Raw genomic sequence first — 18224 nt, 5'->3', positions numbered from 1 at the left:
TGAATCACGAAAAAGCCCATTGATGTCATGCTGTGAAAAAAATATATTACCAATTAAAATGAAACCTTATTTCTTGAAAAACAGCTGTTTCACTGAGGCATACAATAATACCATTTTTTTAGTAGGTACTGCACAATCTCTTCAGGAGGAGTGCCAACTACGCGAGGACGTCCGCAATAGAGAAGTGCAGCAGTATTATCTTTTCTATTTTTAAGAAGACGTGTCATTCGCGCATTAGTGGACATCATAGACGTATCAACCGGGGGGCGGGGCAAGGGGAGCGCTAGCCCCCCCACTGACAAAAGCTAGGGGGGTGGAGCCCCCCACTTTCGACAGTGGTCCCTGTCGGCTGCACACTGGGAAACCACCAACTGAGGCGAATTTTTACTTCTACACAGCAATAACTTCAAACTTCTGCGCTTCTGCTGTGGCGATTGCCTTCCGTGTCTCACGACCACACACTGTAGGTGCTGCGCAGGCCACCTATGCGACGCTTTCGCGCTTTGCGCTACGGCAGTGCAGCGAAAGCTGCCGCTGAGAAGGGTCTCTATAACGTTACAGCACTCTGTCATGAATTTATTCTGCTGTGCCTGGCCTGAAATTTCCATTATCCACGACTCGAATACGGCCAGGAACCAGTACACGTTTTATGGGCCGATCAAACTCTCTTCCAATTTCAGGAAATTCATTTTCTTTCTTCGGAAAGGAATAGCATCACCGCTGCTCTATATCCAATTTGCTATGAGTCGATGAGTGTGCAGAAGTTTTGAATGTTTCAGTTGGGCCGCATTGGAGGAGCTAAAAAAGCTTTGCGCTTTTGTTGCCGATTAACCTGCTTCACCCTGATTATCATATGGTAGCTTGCAGCAATCACGGCGGCTTGGAACAAGGTGAGGAATTAGCCAGTGGACTCGAGTACATTGGGAAGCCCAGCTTTCAAGCTTGTCCCACAATTTGATCTACCGAATCAGGGAAATGGTCAAGGTCCATGGTTTTCTGGACTAAGGAGACTGAATTGACAGCCGGACTAGTTGGTCTTGAGTCATCTCGAATGAACTTGTACAGGGCAAAATTAGGGGTGTGCGAATATAAAATTTTTCGAATACGAATCGAATACGAATATCCAACTTCGAATATCGAATATCAAAGGAAAAATGCCTCCACAGTAACAATATTTTATTTAACATGTAGCTATTTGAAAAAAAAATAACATTAACAGCCTGACTGGCAACAAAACATACACTGCTATCTCCAGAACACAATGTCCAGGCTAGCACAATGCACATCACAACGCAAGCAAATATCACGGCACAATGAAAGTAATGACTAGACATTATCATGAAGAAATATGAGTTGCTCCACATGATCAGGCAGCAGGCGCTCCCTTCTAATAGAGACAACCCCCCCCCCCTGCCGCTGAAAAGGCACGCTCGCTTGGAACAGAAGTGGCTGGTATAGGGAGGTACACGGGGCAAAGCTTTGCCAGACTGGGGTATCTGAAGGTGCCTACAGTCCGCCACCAGTCACGTGGGTCACTGTCTTTCTTCAGAAGTGGTCTCGCATAGTGAACGAGTGGTAGTGCGGCACGTTAGGGCCGCATAATATTGAAAATGTGCGGTTACATGATCGCCAACAGCGCTGCACGTCGGAGATGCACCAGCAATAAATCATACGCTCGTCGCAGGCAGATATCGTGCCTCCGTGTACTTACGATGTTTATCGCTCCTCTCGGCAACGTTTTTAGCTGTACGAACGCAGCAGAAATGTGGAAGACGAGTTATTTTGTGCATGATAATCGAATCGCATATTCGAATTTTTCGAATATTCGAAGTTATCGAATATTCGAAACTTTTCGATTACACGGTTTTCGAATTGAATACGAATATTTCGAATGTAATATTCGACGAATATTCGAAACTTTCGAATATTCGCACACCTTTAGGCAAAATACAACTCGGCAGGCAAAGAAGCACACACGCGCTGCGCTGTTTATTTCTCTCCCTCCCTACCTCTCTCTCAGCAAGGATGGGGTCACAGAGTTGTATACGCGCACAAACAGTTCCACATTGTTATACTACAACTTTATACTGCAACTAAAGATATTTATTATTTTCATATAAGTCCATCTCGCCAGCTGCTATAAGTAGCCGCTGGCAATGTGACCGGCGGGCAGCCTTCTTGAATTACGCTCAGAATGAGACACTGTCCGGCTATTCTAAAAAAAATGTTTAGGTATTGTTCAGCCCACTTATGCGCTCTTTACTGTGCACACACCATTTTAACACCGCAAGATTTATATGTCACGTAGCGTAAAGCACGCGATTTTATGGCGCATCGAAAATTTTTGACGAACGGCGAAGCACCAATGGCCAAAAATATGCCGTATTGAAAATAGTGTAATTGTCTTAGAGTTTTATATAGTCGTGCATGAGCGATCATTATGCGATGGATCATTTTGGGGTCATTTGTTGTATCGCTTTACGAGCAGGTGCTGTGTGCATGACACAAAAAAATTCCACCAGTCATAAACAGCTAACGACCAATGCGGAGGAAACAATGCGGAGTAGGTTAACGTTATAATCACCCACATTTTTTTTCAAAGAAAATTAGTGCTTACACCGTTTGCTTATGCGTATTTACTTGGAGGGGCCGGAGGGCCCTCCAAGCAAAGTTGCAAACACAAATACGACGAGTATGTGGAATGTACTACACCCCTGACACCAGAAATTCTTACTTAAAAAAAAAAACCTTGTGGTTTACAAGTTAACAATAATAGTAATATAATAATAGTAATAATAATACCAATGCGCTAGAAACACTGTTTCTACTAGGAGCAAACAAGACAAAAAATACAAGATACCCAAACCTGAATATGTGCAAGAAAGTGTACTACTAATTACGGAAAAGGTGCAGTCACTGCTAGATACATTAAAAAAACACAATTATTAGTGAGCAGCTTCTAGAGGTTAATGAAATTACATTGAATGATACAAATCTTTACTACTGGGCAGGCTGCCATCGACACAGTTGTATTCATGCATAAAGTTGTGTCGGTAACGTATAAAAAGTGTTGCTTGCAATACTATTCTATGCATATAACACGTATATGTATGGTTGTCCCTGCGTATGCTACGTAGTACTGACTGTACTTTATCTATAATGTTAATAAACTCTGTTTACCAGACTCTATCTCTGTGTGTAAAAACTCACATCAACTTGACTTGCTTGGCTGTCCCCGCCATTCGTGAACAAGCTGGTACGCCACTGGTGGACATCGTGCTTAACCTTGGTGCACGCCTTCGACATTAATTTTAACGGCGGCGTGACACTGAAGAGTAAAGGTTATTTAGTAAAAGGGTAGCTAGTCTCCGAGTATGAGAAAAATAAATAATGTCTATGACTAATTGAGAAGCACTATGTCGTGCCTCAGAGCGCGTAGGTGCTCATTGTGCAAATATTCGTGTAACTGCTCAGAGGTGCCGCTGGCCCTGCGTGCAAGTCGAACAGTACGTACACGCGCAATAAATGCACATAGGTGAGTTCTAGAATACCCTTGTAACTCTGACATCGACGTATGTAACAAAAATATGCGATAGATGATGGTCTTCGAAGAGCTGAGAACGCGGTGCTTCCCCTGCAGACACTTGCAGCTAGCGGCAGAAATAACCAAAATTACTCAACAGCCCACTGTCAGAGAATACACATACGTGATTTTCGCTACGTAAAGGTACTTGTCACGCTGGTATCCGCGAACTTTGGGTGAGCGAAACATCCACGATGTATGGCGAACACCCAAAAGGACACACGTTTATCATTTCTCTTGCGGCACGACAGACGACCAACCTAAGGCGGAGCTGAAGGTGCGAACGGTGGTCTTCGCGAGTTCATGACGCCGCGCAAACTATTTACTGACCTAACGCACGCGCAAATGCACGACGATGAAGTTGAAATATAGTTGAAATACACGACGATGAAGAAGTTGAACGCTCCGCCCTCTCGTTGCGAACCACTTTGTAAATATGTAAGCCTGTGAAAACTCGCCTAAGCTTGCAGTGGCTCTTTGGCGTAGTGGTTAGAGTGTCTGCTTTCGGTGCTTGTGGTCCTGAGTTCAATTCCTGTGTCGTGTGTGATTTGTACGTGGTGTCATATATGTGTGTTTGCATTAATGTCCATTTTGTAATTGTCCCCAGAGTTATAATTATTACTGAAATTAAACAGTGAAACGCAGATACAGTGCCAAAATTTCTTTTTTCGCAGCCGCTTTAGGGCAGCCTATTGACAGGACGCCACGCGTAAGCGCTGCAGACCGTACCTGGCCAGGAAAAATATCACCTAAAATCCTGTGAAAGCCACGTCAAGGCTATCGTGTTGCTTTTTCTGGGAGCCGCCGAAGGAGTCGCATAAGGAATTGACTAGCAGCGGCCGTAATTTGAACGGATTTCCTGCCTGAAGGCGTGGATTCTAGCTTGTCTTTGACTAACTGTGTAGCGAAACGCTAATATCCCACCTGCTTCACATCTCTCCCTAAATGAGCGGGAAGGTTCTGTTTTAATGTACGTGTTTTAGTTTTGTGGATGTGTGCATGTATGAATGTGTCATTTCTTGCGCTTGATTAACTTTATTCAAAAGCTGTTTCAAAGTGATAGCTTTACTCCCGCGGAGGAGTGCTTTCACTCTATCGCAGGCGGAGTACTGTACTCCATGAGGAAGCGTTGGATCACTCCCTGTCTAGAGAGAGTTGTTCCACCCCGGAAAAAGGAGTGCCCAGCGCGACAAGCGAAAACTCTCCCAAAGTGCGTTCGGGCAATCGCTTTTTCTAAGAGCGTATGTGTACTTTTCTGCTTTGTAGGATAGACGTTTTGCACAAGGGACGACACGATACAAACACATTTGCTGAAAAAACAACAACTCGTGCAACATGTATACTCACTCTTTAACAGCGTTCCGCCGTTCCCACAGGCGGCCGATCGCACAGTTTCCTTGGCGCGTTGGAGGGAAGTTAACTGCGTCATTTCCTCGTGGGAGCAGCCATCAAGCAAGTACTTCTCGAGGCATGGTACCGGACTGCGCAGAACGAAAAACGAGCTCATTAGTACCTCCTTAATGTGTTGCAATCTTTATAAATAACAGCTGGAACATTTATTGTGAGCTTAAAGGGGCCCTGCAGCACTTTTTGAGCAGGGTTAAAAAGCGCTGCCCATCGGTAGTCGAGGCTCCCGAGAACACGCGAGCCAAATATTATAGCGAAGCGAGCGGCCTGGAATTTACAATAAATTCTCAAAGTCAGCTGAAAATCGCTCCCTCTTCTCTCGACAAATGATGTATTAGTCCGCAATATATGACGCGATTGTCGGCAGTTCCACCATTGTCTGATGTTATAATCACGATAACACCCTCATTATTACCTTAGTTGTTAATGTTTAGTTCAATAAGTAGATAATATGTATGTTTATATTGTGTTATGCCGTTAAAACACCGAACAAACATTAATATTAGCACTTCCGGTCTCACCGACAGCTCGTCTGCTCGTTTTCTTCACCATGTGCAGTGCCGAAATCGTGGATATTACTGTGCTTTTGACCATCGCCGGTTGCCGTTGAGAGTGGCAGCCGTTCGATTGTTGCCTCGTCAGCTGGAAACTGCATCGTCGGCACGTTCTCACGACCGACCGAGGCAGCGGTGCAGCATTTCTCCGATAACAATGCTGGCGCCGGCTAGCTTAGGATACCTGTCTTTGCTGTATGCAGGGTTGCCACTGACTTTCGACTAAATGTCGCCAAACGACGAGCAAAAAGTCGCCAAAAGTCGCCATTTTTTTTACACATTTCGCCAAAAAAGTCGCCATTCTAGATATGTGCGGCATACCGAGTAATAAAAATTTCCACTCACGTATAGCCCCGTAGAATGCAGTACTGTCCAAGACCATGTAATTATATTGACGATTCTCAATGCCAGTCGTATCGCCCGCTTCACCGTGGGAGTGCATGGTGCCGCTTCTCCGACTAGCCGCAAGATGTGCGTGGTGGCGCAAGGGTGAATGAATGAAACGCTCGTGATACCCTTCCATCCCTGTCCGCCCGTTTTGAAGGTAAAAGTAAAAGTGCGGTAAGCCTTGGGCGAAAACCGTGAAAGCGTTGTTTGTAGACAGCTTTACGTACCCTTAAATGAATTAAGAGGATTAAATGGTTTATTGATGGTAACACTACAGAATTCTTACAGGAACCTTTCATTAGTGAGTCTTACACCTTTTCAGTGTGAACTAAAAATCAACTAATATGATACCGGACGCCACCGACCCTTTCTTATAGTCACTTATATCTACACGCGTCAATGCGATGCGTTATTAATGAACAGATAGATAATGTAAAATGTCATATAGCGATAGTTGTCATTGCACACGCTCACCGAGAACAGTGGAAGACGCTCAATAAATAGTTTTTTTATTGCACAAATAGCCGCGTATCCGCCTCTCTTCGCTATTCCAAAACAGTCTTTACGAGCTGAATTGGGAGTACTGAAACAGTGAATAAGTCGCCAAGCTATTCAGAACAGTTGGAGCTTTGGCGGAACAAATGGTCGGAAGACGCGGCCAACCCGTCGTCTAGCCCCTTCAGGATTGAAACTTTACAGAAGCTTAAATCACCTAAAGCCATAAACTTATAGTCAAACAATGCCGCCTCGAGGTATGCAAGGCAGTCCGCTAACTTACATGTTGCTAGAATGTCGCTAGGGGACGCTGCAGTACCTCCTGCATCTAGATGAATTGAGGAGATACACACGAGTTACAGGACGGACATACCGGATGACGTGTAATGTGCACATTCTACTCATGGGTCTAAATCCTAGAAAAATACAGAGAATGTTGCCGCTCATTCGTTGGGAAGACACTGAGCTTAGGATGTATAACTCATCGGAGACCTAAATCGAAAATCGCCAAAAATTCGCCATGTCGCCATTTATAATTTTAGGTCGCCACGGGCCTCTCAAATTCGCCAATTTGGCGAAATGTAGCCACCAGTGGCAACCCTGGCTGTATGGCGCGAGTGCCGTTCGCTGTCTGTTCAGTATGTCATCGAGCCGTACCTCGGCGTATCCTCCCCGTACTCTCAGGTTCCCGAGAAACCGCGACACAGCAACTAAGTAGACTCGCATTTTCATGGTAGCTGCAGACAGCCGGGGGATGGGTCCGCGCCGGCCCGATGCCCCACGATCCTTTCTTCTAGTCTTTAGTTCTTTGTTGTCAGCCCGCACTCGCTGTGCGCCCGCATTCGAAGAGCAAACAGCATCGAAGTACCGCCACTGGGAGAAGGGTGCACGCAGCTTTGCCGTGTTGAATATGATTCAAGCGAGAGCAGTGCGACGAGGCGGTGTATCGGAGTGTGGGTCGAAACCCATCTCAGCTGTCATTCGTTCCAAACGGGCACGCAAGTTTGCGTCCATGGATGGCAGAGCGATGAAAACACTACGGCAGTTCGAGGTGCACATCCAACATTACCAAACCGACTCGCAGTTTTCAAGCACGCGCAATACACGGTGCCATGGGCTCCGCCGTTCGACGACGACCGCGCTAGCCGACCGGAAGTGGCGCCACAGACCACGTGGTTGCGCCGAGACGCCAGAGAGAAAAAAATGAAGAAAAAAAATGCCGCCGGCGCTGACGTCGCCTCCTCGCACCTCTGCCCTCCCTCCCTTCACGCCCCGCGCAGCTTTCCGCGCGCTGCGGCGTTGAGTGGAGGGAGAAAGCTGCGGAACGTGATCTCTATAATTTGGTAACACCACTTAGACTTGACGGATTCGAAAAATTTTTGCGGCATATGACTCGTGAAGAGTCATACGTCAATAATGAGACTATTCCAATATAACTAAGAAAGGTGTTGCAGGGCCCCTTTAAGTCTCTTCAAGAGTGCAAGAGATGCAGGCGTACACTATGAGAGGAAGAAGTGGAATACTGGACATACAACAGAGTGGGCTGGATAATCACTCAGTCCCGATCTTCAATGTTTTTTTCCACGCGCTATGTATCTGCTAAAATATACCCACGCACAATATTGTGTCGCTGAGTTGCCGGCCTGCAAACGTTATTGGATAGACGAAATGTCACCCAGATTACTCGTGCTGCAGCTGAAGGAACACGACTACTCCGTAATGTCTATGGAAAGTGCCCTGAGATCGGCTTTTATGAAAACCAGCAGATAATGAAGCCCTTCTTTCTGTGAGATCTGCTGGCGCACTTTTGTTTGGAATCACCAATGCCGACTGAGGCCTATGCAGGCCGCACTCTTCTAGAAGTCATCAGCCTTCCTTTTAGGAGACCGGAAATTGTGTGTATAAAAGTGTGAATATTCATTTCATAGATGTCTATTGATTTTTATGCAGCGTTTGTTGTTTATCTAAAATGAGATGTCTATAAACAGCTATCATACGTGACGTCTTACCTGCTATGCAGGATCGTATATAGAAAGATTGGCGGTTATGCATAGAACTTTCTGAAAACGTGAAGAGGAAAGCCTATATTCGGGCCTTCTGTTGACCCGGTGTTGAACTGTCTGTGCAACGTTATGCTGATACGTTGTTGCGGCAGTGGCCTCTCCACCAATTCTGCATTTTCAGAACGCCTGCGTTGCATTTGGCCGCATAGAATAACAGAGAGCTGAGCTAGTTGGTAAGTATTCATTCTAAAAAGACTGGGTGTGCAAACACAGACACAAGAAAGAAGTCAGGACACCGGAGAAAGAAGTCAGGACAAAAGAAGAAATCAGGCCGAATGTTGCTCTCATCGGGCTGCTGCCGCATCTTCATCCGCAATTGCTTCCTTCCGACCGCGGTTACGACGAGCGGCACTTTGAGCTGCGCTAGCCTCTTCCGCCGTGGCGTACTTGTTCGGTTTCTCTGCTCTTGCCTGATATTTGCGCTTTTTGAAGTCGCGTACTGGAGACGAGGCGTCATAGGCCAGTCCGACGCGGAAGAGAAATTGCGTTGTTACTGACGCAGACGCTCTGCGTCGGTAACAGCCTATTTTGTAGATAAAGGTGCTCTTTTTTAGACAATGTGATAGATTTAGTGCTAATGCAGCCTTCACATGCCTTAATTATGCGGGAAACCTGCTAGAATTATATCTGTTTCTGTGCCTTAAAACTTACAAAAATACAGGTGTCACTGAACGCTGGAGGGCCCAAACACCTCTTACAGTGGTCAGCTAGGTCACTCCCCCCCCCCCCTCCCCTTCCCCGGGACACAACCTTAGCAAAAATGGTATGTAGTGTTTCCACTTAAAAGAACGGCACAGAATTAAAGCTTCAGTATGGAACTGGCGTCCATCTTAATCTGCTTTATTTTTAACTTCATTCTCCTTTTCCATCCTGCCCCGGCTCTCATGCTTCTTCACCTTCTGTCCAAAGGCTCATACAGCTTCACCCTTCCCGGATTCTTTTAATTACCTCTCCTGGGGTAATACTCGAAGACATTTCCAACTGAAGCACATTCAACTGATCCACGTTCACCAGTGTACCAGACAGTCTTCAAAATTAAGGACCGTAAAATTTGGCACTGGAATCTCTTGTTCCTTTCCTCACTAGTACGAGGTCGGTGACTTGAATGTCTGGCATGTGTGCTCGATGCCTCTTGTCGAAATTATTTTTCATTCGTTTTCAGTATCTCTCCTCCTGTGATTTTTGCTGCCTCTCCTCGACGATCTTAAGGTTTTGCAAGAGTCCTAACTCACGGCCTGCCAGCAGAATAGGGGTTTCTCCTGAAGAAGCGTACTGTGGACTGCCCCCACAAGCCACTTGTGTAGGATCTATTATGATGTTTCACGGCTGCTTCTAAGTAGCATTTCTATCCACCAGGAAAACTATCGTACATCTTGATGTACTATTTCACGTCCCGTACGGCACGTTCTGCAAAGCCCATTCGCCGCGTTGTGGTATGGCGCACAGCACTTCATCGATATATTGTGATCTCGAGCCCATCTTGCTAGCTTTTCACTCTTGAACGCGGGGCCATTATCACATACGATTGCTGGCGTAGTCCTAAACATGTCTCTTTCGAAGAGGGTTATGACGCTATTTGAATCTTCTTTTCCTGCTCGTGCCGCGACCATCCTGGTGCATTCATCTATGGCCAGAAGAAAAGCTTGCGTTTTCTGACTCCGTCCCGTTTCTTATTTAGTTAGGCGAAATCCAGGTGAACTACTTCAAAACGCACGTTCTAGTGGCAAGGTAGTATCATGGCGTCCGTAGGATGTTTATATGTACTTGACTTTGTGTACTTGACACACATGACATGAACGAACGTACTGACTGACGTCTTTCTTCAAGTGAGGCCACGTAAATCGCTTCACCAACTTGTTGTAGGTGCACCGAAATCCTTCGCGTCCTCCAGATTCTGGGCTATCGTGGCACAAATAAAGCAATCTGGAAACAAGCGTAGGTGGGACTTCAGTAAAAACCAGTTGTTCGGAGCCATCCCACAGCTTCACTTCATTGATTTCTTCGGATTTTTCTTTGTTACTTTGTACCATCAACCTTGATAGAGCATCTGCATCGGTTAAAAGCGGTCCTGGTCGGTGCGAGATGGTAAAGTCAAATTGCTGCAAGTAATTCACTCATCTGGCCATACGTCCCTTAGTTTGGGTCATATTCAAGAGATAAGTGAGGGCCTGGTGATCGGTGAACAAAGCGAACTTCGTACCTTCCAGGTACGTACGGAAGTACTCAACGGCTTTCAGAACAGCCAGTTCTTCCTTTTCAGTAGTGGTGTAGTTAGTTTCAGACGGCTTGAAGGTGTGACTGTAGTAACCTACTACGAGTCGCTTTTCTCGGCCGGATGCTTCAATACATTTTTGATAAAACACTCCACCAGCCCCATAATGTGAGGCGTCAGTGTTCAATTCAAAGGGTAAAGTGAAGTCCGGTATGCACAGAACACGGTCAGCAGAAATTCTGTGCACCAAGTCACGGTAGACTCTCACATTCGTCACTCCATTCAAAGGGTACTTCTTTCTGTGTTAAGCGCGTGAGACACCTAGTTTTGACAGCAAGGTCCTTTATGAAAGATCGGAAATGTCCTGCCAATTCCAAAAACACACGCAGTGAATGAACGTGATATGGTTTATTCAGCTGAGAGATCTTCTCCACGGACTCTTGTTTCGTGGTTTTGGTGTTCCCATCGAAGAATCTTCCAAGAAACGCAACTTTTCCTTGAAAGAATGCACTCTTCTTAAAATTAACCTTGAGATGTGCTAAGCTCAAGGCGTTTAACACCTGAGACAGATGATCCTAATGCTCAGCCTCTGTTCTGGAGAAGACTATATGTACGCCAGGCACGTAGCCAGGATTTTTTTCGGGAGGGGGGGAGGGGGGGACGAAACCTAATTGTTCGAAAGAAAGTCTTTCTATGGCAAAAAGAAAAAAAAAGTTGCCCGGGGATATAGAAGCCTAGACGAATTTGTGGGGGGGGGGGGCACCCCCTGCTCCCCCCCACCTCTTGCCTACGTGCCTGATGTACACATTACAAAAAACACCAATGGCTTTAGGACGTCGTTCATGATATTCTGGAACCATACTGGGGGGGGGGGGGGGGCGAGTTTTTTCAACCGAAAGGAAGCCGGTTATATTCGTAGAGATCGAATGGCGTGATAAAAGCAGTGTACATTTTTGTTTCTTCGGTAAGTGGGATCTGCCAGAAACCTTTGCATAAATCGATGCGGGAAAAATGTCGGCAACCACCGTTCTCATCCATAATTGTGTCAATCTTCGGCATGGGAAATGGTATGAGTTCTGTCTGACGATTGAGAACCCTGTAGTCGGTGCATAATCTAAAGGTTCCGTCTTCTTTCGGTGCGATCGTTATCAGAGAAGCGAAGGGTGATACCGAAGGTCGTATGATATCAGCATCTAGCATCTCCTGCAACTCTTTCTTGAGCCACATCTTTCGTTCTCTTGACATATTGCAAGGTGATTTTCGGAGGATGGTCTTGTCAGCTAGTTCGAAAGGAACCTTGTGTGACTTCATCGTCTGAGGATAGCTTCCTATGCATACAAGTTCAGGGTAGGTCGTTGCGATATCCTCCGCGCACTTGACAACTCGTAGGTTGTCTTGTCTACCCTGATTTGTCTCGATCCTTGCCACTCCTTCGACTAGAACCACATCGTTCCAGTATACGTTTATCTTTACTTTCTTTATATCTGGTCTCGATAGCAAAAAGCCGTACGTCACACCCTCTATCACCAACACTTCGCTCTCTATTTTCTGACCCTGGAACTTGATGTTTACAAAGGCCCACTGATCATGCAACGCTCCCTTCCATCATAGCCTTGCACCCGTAGGGCTCTTCTAAAGCCCCTCCATGCGTTTTCCGCCGGCTAGGTTAAGTAGCGCCAACTCGTTCGCCCCCTCTCCCTTTACACCGGTTCCCCGCATAACGGAAGCCGAAGTGCCGCCATGATGTTTCTGCTGCTTTTCCGGTTGATGCACCTGCCCCATGCCCGCCTGATGCCCGCCCATGCCCTCGCGACGCAGAAACACCGAGCGAAAACTCGCTCGGCGGCAGGCAGTTTACGACGAACCTCAAAACAACAACTCTTGCGAAACGGAGAAGCAAATATGAGCTTTCTGGCGTGTGCACATGCGTGCGCAGAAACAAGATGGAAGGAAAAAGCGGAAGGAAGTGGCTCAAGAACTTCCTTGCGGAAGCTCCGGAACCGGAAGTGGGCGTCGTCGTCGAACAATAGATGGCGGTACTTAAAAAAGCGGCAGTAGACGCGATGGAGGGGCTTTAGGCTGTTCCACTATGCAAGCGACTTGCATTCACCAGCTTGGCATTTATAATAGACACAGAAACACCGCTGTCTACCAGACCCATCATATGTTTGTTTCCTACTTTGACGGGAATGTGAAGTAGGATAGAGCAACTTAAATAAACAGTCTCATTTGGAGTCATCGGGTGGGACTGATCACCCTAGTTTATTAGATTTCTTTTCTGTAGAATACTCCTGAGCCTCAGTCTCGATATTATTCACTCGACCTCTTGGAACGCGCCAGGTCAAGTTATCCGTGCTGCTTGCGAGGTGGCTCGGTTCTCGCTGATCGCGGCTTGACCAGGCCGCTTTACTCCGACTGAAACAGCTGCCTGACTTAGCGGTTATGCTTGTTTCCGAAGATGATGGTATGTTCTGAAAGCACTTCGAGAGGTCATGTAGAGTTTTGGGTGACAGTATTTGCACTTACTTCAACACTTCAGTGTGCAATTCATTCGTTATTAAGGCTACCAAGGCCGTAGATGGAAATAAAGGCTCAGCCAGCTTTAAAAGATCGCGTTTCTCAAAGAAGTACTCGACAAGGGAGCTTTGCTCGGACTTTAAATTAAGCGCTGTTTTCCCTCTTTGTACTGGATGGCTTCGGAATGCAGTCGAAATGTTTTTCCTCCACTGGCTCCAAGAGTCGTCACTGTCTTCCTTAATGCATGTTTCATACCACTTGCACGAAACACCTCTCAAGTAAACGCGCGTTTTGGTGATTTTATCCTCATCAAACAGCCACTTGTTTTTTCCAGCGCCACATTCGTAGAAATCAGGCTAACTTTCTGGACATAAAGACACACCGTCGAAGGCATCAGGTTCTAGGAATTTAGGCACCGGTTTCTCAGCATTCAGAGAGCTTATAAGAGATGTCACTATTTGGTTCTGTTGAACAATCTGTTCCTGTTGCAGCTGAAGAGCTTTCGAAACTAGGCTCACCTCTTCCGTCGAAGACCGTGATCTGGAGTCTTTTCGACGCACTGGTTTGAAAACTAGGTCGATGAAGGTCGCCACACGCAAGTTCACTTTCACAGCACCTTTCCGTCGCAGTTCAGTAGTGTCCACGGCTGCCTTTTCCACAACCAGGTTCACGAGTTCTTCCGAGCTGAGCTCACGAGATAGGTCTATCGCTTCATCTTGAACTTGGTACTTCGAAAAGATGATCTCCGCGGAGATCTCTTCAAGGAAGAACGTCACCCACATGTTGGCTTCGATTGCCGGCAGCAGGAAAATTTCCGTCACCGGGGATCGAACTTACGACCCTCGCTCCGCAGCGCGGGGCGCGTAACGATTCGGCCGCAAACGGCACGTTCCTTCCAATGCTAGCCGCAAGCTATTTATATACACCATTTGCCGGTGGCAGTACTAAGAAATGGGTGGTACATCAGCGTGTTTTCGTTATCACTAGCGAGATGGCGCGAAGCCCTCCAAGAGCGCGCTTTAAAGGTCGTCACCCCACGTGGATGAGTGCGCGCCTCTGCAGGGCGTGGTCGCTCGTGCGCGGCTTATCTCGTGATGGCGGTGGTGTGTACGTCTCGTGCCCTCACCGCAAGCTTGCGTTGAGAGCACGAAGGTCACTTTGCTCACTGCAGCGGCCGCTTTTGCGAAAGGAGCGCGCTGCTCACACAGAAATAAGTTACAACTGTGACAGTTAGTTCCCGCTCATCCTGTGTATGAAAGGGAAAAAAGACAACCACCCGTTTGTAGCACGAAGTCACAATGAAACCCATACGGATTTCTCGGAAAATAAAGCCTCTTTTGTCGCCGAAAAATTCGTCCTGGTCCGGGGTTCGAACCCGGGACCAACGCCTTTCCGGGGCGGTCGCTCTACCATTTTCATTGTGGCTTCGTGCTACAAACGGGTGTTTGTTTATTTTCCCTTTCTTAACCCTTCCGCCACCTTGCGCGATTCCGCAGAACTGATTTGCAATATATCATTCTGTGCATGTTCGTTCCGGCACCCCTTCTGCTTGAGCAGCGCTTTGCAAGTTTCGAGCTGCTTGCCGTTCTTCGCGTGATATTACAATTGGTTGCTGTAGCATTCATTCCTTCGCGCTTGGGGCGAAAGAATGCACAACAAACGCTCAACTTGGCTCTGAAGGCACGTTTCACTTTCGTGTTATACCGATTTGAATCCCGGCTACGGCGACCGCAATTAGACGTAGGCTAAATGCAAGAACAACTACGTATTAGATAAGACACGAGTTACAAAGCCTCTGGTGGTCAACCTTAATTCGCAGTCTCCCACTAGATTATAATCACGAGATTGTAATCTAAAGTAAAGGTGGGAGCCTACCGATGGAAACACACTGTGCAATAGGGGCTATATTAACAGGAACAATGTGACTCTAAGGCACTTCATTTCGGTTATGTAAAGTCCATATCTCATAGTAATAATGCTGCTTTGGCACTAAAACTGAAGAATATTTGTCTTCAGGATTTGCTCCAAACGCATATGAGTTTAGAAGTGACCTGCTACTTTTTTTGTAAAATGCAGTATGTACTGTAAAATAATGACCTTAAAGTATAATTACCAACCCTCCGTTATTTACAAATTACTTATATTCGTTTCTCTTAATAATAGCGTCGGTCACTTAGAGTTCAGTGGGCAGAGAGAGAGAGAGATACGAAGAGGAAAGACAGGGAGGTTAACCAAGCTTTGGCTCGGTTGGCTACCCTGCACTTGGGGTGGGGGAGAGGGGGAATAATAGAAAAGAAAGGGTAAAGAAGAAAGAAGAAGAGTATTACTCTTCAGTGGGCAGAATTTAGTTACATACCTCAGGGCTGATTTCTAAAAATTATGTTTTTGCTAAAACAATATCCATATATAAGCCCGGAAATGTTTAAATTTGGCAAGATATCACCATCGTGGGTCTCGTGACCAACCACTGAGGCGGCGGCCTTGGAGTGTTTTCTAAAAAAAAAAAAAGCACTAACCGAGGACACTTACAGCTTCCTTCATTGTTTACGAAATTGCTGCATTAGAGCGTTGTTCCGCGATGTTGGCGGTACCTGAATTCGTTTATTAATTTTTTATGTGAAAGCTTGTCTGAAAGTTTTGTCGTGAAACTTTAAGAAAATGATATGCGCCACTTCGCAGGGTGGCACGTATATGCATAATGTACCCATTTTACGATGGAAATGTAGCGGAGTGTATAAAATAAACGGGAGACTGTTAATCTATGCAGAGACACAGAGAGGAAATTATACAAAGTGGGCACTTCCCGTAGTGCGAAAACTTGAAGAAAAAAAAACAAAAACAAAACAAGAACGATTGGCAACTGAAGTGGCCGTTAAAAGGCGGGTGATATGCAGATCCCTTCGCAGCTCTTTACCACAGTTGCTCTTGCAGTCCGATGAGATTGCCTATATAGACAAACGCCGAAAACGCGGTCGCGACATTGCGTTATGAGCCGCGTTAACTTTTTGAACAAAGAGAAAAGCGCGTCCGTCGAAATGGTTTCAGATTACTGAGTGGCCGTGTCCTTAATCTGCGCGCAGCTAATTTACCGCGGGCGAAACCGGAATACGGGTCGCCTGCGTCGTACTTGAGAACAGCGTTCACGCATCTATGTACTGAAACTTTCGTTTGTGGGAGGAAACGAAAGTTGCATTCCATCGAAAATAAACAAGACTTTTGGGGCGTGCACTGAGCCATGAGCCAAACGGTGACCTGAAAACCACCGTATCATATGCCCAACTACACCTCCCCCCCCCCTTTCCCTCTAGACAAGTGATTTCAGTTGACCAATGTACAGCAGGAAGGGAGACGAAGCATTGCGAGTTGACTTGCCGATCCTGAACTTTCGCCACGAAAAGGGTAATGACGCGAAAAAAAAATAATACAAAAAGCAAAGCAACAGAAAAGCGGGAAGATTTGCGTCGATAGATCAGATTCGCGCTGAATGCAAATATCTAAGGAAAGGAAGTCAGCCACTCATATCCCTGCGCGAATTGTTATCGAGTCAGTTGATTTTAGTTGATTTTCAGCTCGGTGCGCGTAGATGCCCGCCTTGTCGTAATTCAGGGTGCAATGCCTCCACCCACGGTCCTGAGTACGTATTGGTTGGCCAGATCTCCTGAGGGCAATCTGTCCAGCTCTAGCGGCTGCGGTCGGATTAACTTCCGAGCGCGAGAAAATGAAAAAAAAAAGAAAGCTTAGGACAACAAGCAGTCCTGATAATGTGGCTACTTGGTTACGTTTCACGTTAGAGTATATATAAGACGAAACTGGCAGCTATTGCAGCAGAGAGTCGACAGCTGCACCAGCCGAGACGTCGCATCCACTCACCATGAACGCCGTTGTAAGTATACGTTCACAGAATGGTTTCCTTGCCAGAAGTAAGGCCGTGGTGAACCTTCTGTGCTTTGCGACGTGCTCACGTGTCTTCATGTGCTCGACATCACGGTGTAGTATACGGTGAACTCAAAATTGCACGGAGCCCCGCCATGGTGGTCAAGTGGTTATGGCGCTCGACTGCTGACCCGCAGGTCGCGGGATCGAATCCCGGCCGCGGCGGCTGCATTTTCGATGGAGGCGAAAATGTTTGAGGCCCGTGTACTTAGATTTAGGTGCACGTTAAAGAACCCCAGGTGGTCGAAATTTCCGGAGCCCTCCACTACGGCGTCTCTCATAATCATATCTTGGTTTTGGGACGTTAAACCCCAGATATTATTATTATTATTATTATTATTATTAAAATTGCACGGAAATATTTCAATGTTCTGGGAGCGATATCGTGAGATTATTTCTCAATTCTTTCGCTGCTGATGGGGCTACCGTCAATGCCTTACCACAAAACGGTGAAAGAACTCTACAACCTATATTTAGTGCCTACGAGCGCAACTCCACATTGCGGTTTTCCTGTGACACAGTTCATCAAGCGGTGTGTCACGTGATGCTGGGAGCAAAAAAAAATCAGTTTGACAAGCGCCCTTGGGGTAAGACGTCTTCCAGAAAGAGACAAGCATTTGCCGGTAACGGCAATGGGAGCTTTAATAGTAGTTAAAACGCATTTTTTCTTTGGTGCGTTAAATTTTTCACTGATAGCTGAGACATGGAATGAAGGAACGAGATATTGTCCAAGAGCACAGGTGAAGCGTAGAACCGAGATTGTTCCCATTGCAGTAAACGAAGTCGATACTATTTTTTTTACCTCACCTTGTGTGCAGGGCATCCTCACTACTTTCGCCCTCCTTGTGGCCGTCGCCAGCGCTGGTTTCCTCGGAGGTTACGGCGGCTACGGCCTTGGCTATGGCTACGGATTGGGATACGGACTTGGCTACGGCGGATACGGTGGATATGGATATAGCCTGGGACACCTTGGCTATGGTTATGGCGGCTATGGACATGGCGGCTACGGCCTGGGATACGGCGGTTACGGACTGGGCTACGGCTATGGATTCGGCCTGGGATACAAGTACTAG

The 18224-nt window shown here is 46.5% G+C and overlaps 1 protein-coding gene across 1 annotated transcript; it reads left to right on the top strand.

The window, feature by feature from the left end:
* The first annotated feature begins 17089 nt into the window (after positions 1 to 17089).
* Positions 17090 to 18224, top strand: LOC119375948 (shematrin-like protein 1). The gene is made up of 2 exons (XM_037645992.1): positions 17090 to 17101; positions 17970 to 18224. Exons 1-2 carry the CDS (start codon positions 17090 to 17092, stop codon positions 18222 to 18224), a joined length of 267 nt encoding a protein of 88 aa, XP_037501920.1.

The sequence above is a fragment of the Rhipicephalus sanguineus genome, chromosome 1 (assembly GCF_013339695.2).
Source record: "Rhipicephalus sanguineus isolate Rsan-2018 chromosome 1, BIME_Rsan_1.4, whole genome shotgun sequence".
NCBI classification, from domain to species: Eukaryota; Metazoa; Arthropoda; class Arachnida; order Ixodida; family Ixodidae; genus Rhipicephalus; species Rhipicephalus sanguineus.
The sequence above is the reverse complement of the archived record's forward strand: the minus strand, read 5'-3'. Positions and strand labels throughout refer to the sequence as shown.